General features: G+C 50.8%; 1 protein-coding gene across 1 annotated transcript in view; it reads left to right on the forward strand.

The window, feature by feature from the left end:
* Positions 1-3,596, forward strand: part of SPG7 (spastic paraplegia 7 (pure and complicated autosomal recessive)) — a 52,476-nt gene extending 48,880 nt beyond the window's left edge. Inside the window, exons 17-18 of the mRNA XM_009319901.1 lie at positions 602-679; positions 2,400-3,596. Of these exons, the coding sequence (XP_009318176.1) occupies positions 602-679; positions 2,400-2,609 (288 nt within the window). The 3' untranslated portion in view covers positions 2,610-3,596. The remainder of the gene's footprint in view (positions 1-601; positions 680-2,399) is intronic.
* Positions 3,597-4,244: the final 648 nt, after the last annotated feature.

A 4,244-nucleotide genomic window follows, 5' to 3' on the forward strand; every position in this document is an offset into this window, starting at 1 on the left:
TGTTGCATGAAGTCTCTCCAGGCCCTCAGGGGTCCCAGATATATCTAAGCATGGCTATGCAATGCTTAGGTTACAAGAAAACTGTCTTAAAGTCTCAGTTGCACAATTTAAATGTCTCCACTTCCTAGATCAGAGAGGCTATCTAACCAAAACGACGGTTCAGACTGACTGAAAAATGTTAGCCTGTTTTGATAGGAAATTTGGCTTCATTGCTGCAAAAAACATTGCCTTAGTTGAAAAGTCAAATAGCTGGAAATGAAAAAACTGGTTCAGAAGCGCTATGGTTGTGCTTCCCTGGGATTTGTGCTGAGCTGCATCTTTTGCTGCTGGAGAGCCTCCTTAATTAGACTGCATTTCCCATCAGCTGGGACTCTACTGAAGAGTTGTTCTCGTGCAGGCATTTACTGTTCCTTGTCACGAGTACTCCTTTGGCTGCTTTTTTTTTTCCCCCAAACAATCTATCTGTATTTTCTGTTGATGGGAACAACTTTCTGCCTGGCTCAGTTTTGCAGATTCCATCCCTCGGTGTTCTCCTTGTTTATCCACGTCATGTTTGTTGCCAGCTGCGCTCCAAATCTCTCTTCTTGTTACTACCTTCTAGGAAGCAAAAGTCCTGGTGGCTCAGGCGTACAGGCGCACAGAAAAACTCTTATTGGAGAACCGGGACAAGCTGCAAACAGTAAGTTGGAGTTGTGTGAGGTTTTTGTTGTTGTTTTCGGTTGGTTGGTTTTTTTAACTGGTGCGTTTTGCCTTGCTGCTTTCTGTGCTCTGTAGCTCTGCTGTTGCAATGTCTCTGTGGTCCTAGAAAGTCTTGTGGTGGGAGCGCTGGGGCTCGCGTTGTGAACAAGTGACTGTTCACTGCGTATCCCCCAGATTAGGAGCAGGCGCAGGGAGGAATGTGTGTCTCTTCCAGCAGTGAGCAGTCTGCCTCCTGACACCAGCTGGTGTTTGCAGGGTAGAGGAGTAGGAGTGCTCTGTGGAAGTGATCAAAGCTAGAATTTGTGTCCCTCACTTGCACTTCTCTGCTAGCCTCTTGGCAGTGTAATTCCCTGGAAAGCAGACAGCGACTGTTTCCGTGAAGCCTGCAAAGGCAGGAACAGCTCATCCTTCCAGGACAGTTTCTGGCTTTGCGGAAGGAATACGGGACCTGTCACCTTGGCTGGCTGATGCTGGTTCATGCTTTCTGGTGACTCCAGGCAGTTTTTACCTGCCAGCTCCTTGATACCTAATATACCAAGGAGTCCTTGTTACAAGGTAGAGCTTTGCCTCCTCCTCTTTGTGTCCTGACGGTCCCCTAGCCAGTCACCCTGGCATGTCCCCACCTCTGCCGGGAGCTCTGTACCCATCGCTCTGGGCTGAGCCACGCTTGGGTTGCAGCACCCTGTGTATCTACTTGATCTTTCCTTCAGAAGTCTGGTCCCTAACATCCAAAGTGACCAGGAGTCAACTTAGTGTTGCATGTTTTGCAAATAAAACAATCCTTTTCCTTAAAACTTTTTAAACAAACAACAACCACCCCTTCAGCTACGCAACTGCAGGCCTGCTGAGCGTAGTAAGGTAACCAGAGCTTGCTTGCTCAGACACCCTGCTGTCGGCCATATCACAGCCCTGTCCCCGGGACAGTGCCCCGGGAGGGCTCTGAAGGCAGGCGTTGTTAGGGGGTCTCCTCTCTGCAGGCCTCCTCTGTTCTGATGCTTGCTTTTAACAGCAGTCAGATGTTTGCTAGAGGCTCATCACAGAAAAACTTTTAAGTTAAGCCAAAGTATCTACAGAGTAAATGTTTCGGTTGCCAGGCCAGTGTGTCGCATCTTGTCAGCAGAATTGAGCCGTTCCATGTTTGACAGCCACCTGCTGCTCAAGTGTGGTCCTTCTGCTGGCAGAGGGGCCAGAGAATTCAACTTTTCTGGAGAGGAACTTCTGATGACCTTCGGCCCGTGCCTGCAGGAACAGACAGCTCTTTGTTATCCCAGTGTGTACAGGGGAGGGGTGTGGGTCTGGCTCTGGTCTTACTTGCTGTTACTTTGGCACCTTAGATGGGCAGGGCCACAGCTGCGGTGACAGTGGCAGGAAGGGCACTTCTCGAATTGTTCCTGGAGTTCTGACTCGCCGAATCATTCCCTAGAGCTTGCTTTATTGCCTCCAGTCACACTATGTATTCCTGGCCAAAAACGCTCTTGTGAAAGGTGCCGGCAGCCTGGAGAACTTTGTACTGGCTCCAGCAGGCTTTCGGGTCACCCCGTCTGTGGTGTGGTAGCCAGGGGTCTGCTCCTCGTGGGCTGCAGCACGTGCTGTGTCCAGATGTTGAGATCTGAGTTGAGCTGGCAGGGAGAGTTCAGATCGGTTCGGGGAGGCTGTTTTCAAACCCCTGTGCCTCATTATGCCTTATTTACTCTTTCTAGCTGTCTAATGCCCTCCTGGAGAAAGAAGTGATAAATTATGATGACATTGAAGCTTTGATTGGGCCTCCGCCCTATGGGCCGAAGAAAATGATAGCTCCTCAGAGCTGGCTTCAAGCGGAGAGAGACAAGCAAGACACAAGAGATGAAGAAATGCCCCAGCAGCCACCAAACCACGAGGAGGAGGAAGAACCACGCCTGAGACCAGTATGAAGCCCACTCCTGACGTGGAACAGGAGGACTCTAGAGGCTTCTTTTGGACACACACCTTTTCCCTTTTCAGCTCCAGAATCAAAAGATACTGAGCAGGGAATCTCTGTGCTGCTGTTACCCAAAAATTAAGGGATGGCTACATTGGCTCTTTTAACGAGCTTTTCCCTGCAGGAAGGAGAGCTCCTTAGGATTTTGAAATTGATTCTCAGCAGGGTAGTTGTGATTAGGAGTTGGGTAAGTCTAACCGGCTGGAAGGATTTCTTGTACCCAGGAGCCGTGTACGTGTTCTTTAAGGGTGAAAGATCCTGTGGAGTCCTTGTAAGCCAGCTCTCGCTCTGGTGTGTGGCGTGGCAGGAGTGCGGGGCCCTTCCCTTCAGTGCCAGAACAGTCAGTGTAGTGAAACCCCCGCAAGGCTCCGAGTTGGCTGAGGTGCTGTAGTTCTTGTGCGACTCCGCTGTAACCTTTGATCATCTCTGCTGCTGAACATGAATTAGAAACTGAAAAACAGACTTCACTAGAATAAACTGTCCATAATGTCTGCGGTGTTTGTAGAATCTGTCAAGACGTGGACATGTGTTTTGGCACATACAAAGCTTTATTGTAGCTGTGGAGTTGTACAGGACAAGGGCTTTCTTCTCCCTGGCCAATAACTTATATTCAGTTTTTATAGCGAGTGTCTCGCAAGCAGCGATTGAGGAAAACCTGTGTGCAGAACCCAACATAACCCTGCAGTGCGATGTTAGAAACTAGCGTGGCAGAGAGCGGCTCCGAGTTACACGTTGGAACCGACTGTTTGGCGGCGCTGCTGGTTCAGAGCTGGAGAGGTGCTCTCAGTAACTCGAGCAAACGCAGGTGTGTCCGTTGGGAAGCCTCGGTAAAAAGCTGGCAGTTCCTCTGGCTCCATCCTCATGGCTCTTGCAAAACAAGCCGTGATGACGTGGTTGTCTGCCGTTCATCGGGGAAAGCATTAAAATGATCGTTGGTGCCTGGTGTGCTCTGGCCGGGTTTATCTTTTAGGAAGTGTCGTTGTCTTGAGTTACTCCGTGAAGATTGTCTGTGACCTGAAAGACCCCAGCCCGAGCCCAGTCTCTGACAGCTTTCAACTCCCGGCCCTCAGCCCCCAGCCGTAGTCCCCAGGCTCCTCTTCAGGCTGGAGCGGAGGGGGAGGGCCCCTCCTTTCCCCTCATGATGGGGGGGGATGTTCTGCAAGGCGTCCTCTCCCCTGTCCCAGCATAGAGCCACCTGCGCACACAGAGCCCCGAGCCCTCCCTGGGGCATCGCTGGTTGTAATCCCGGGGTGGCGGTGATTTGCCTCGCTTTTAGGGGGAGAAGGGGTTTTTCTAAATCTGGGACACTACTGTGCCTGTAAATTTTTTTTTTTCCTTCCAAATCTGTTTTTCTTCATAAGTTCATTCTTTGAATTCACTTTCCCGGCAGCAGATGACATTTCAAGCGTTCTCTGATCTTATTTTTAAAAATAAGTCGTAGCCGTGTTCTGGGCTGCCGGAATAAACCCTTTGCCGGGAGGATTCAGTTCGGCGAAGCCGAGGGCGACGGGCTACGCTGGGACGCTTGCGGGACGGCGCAGGGTCCTGGGTGGCTTCCAGGGTGCAGCCGGCGTGGCCGGGGCATCTA

The sequence above is a fragment of the Pygoscelis adeliae genome, unplaced genomic scaffold, assembly GCF_000699105.1.
Source record: "Pygoscelis adeliae isolate BGI_AS28 unplaced genomic scaffold, ASM69910v1 Scaffold323, whole genome shotgun sequence".
Lineage (NCBI taxonomy): Eukaryota > Metazoa > Chordata > Aves > Sphenisciformes > Spheniscidae > Pygoscelis > Pygoscelis adeliae.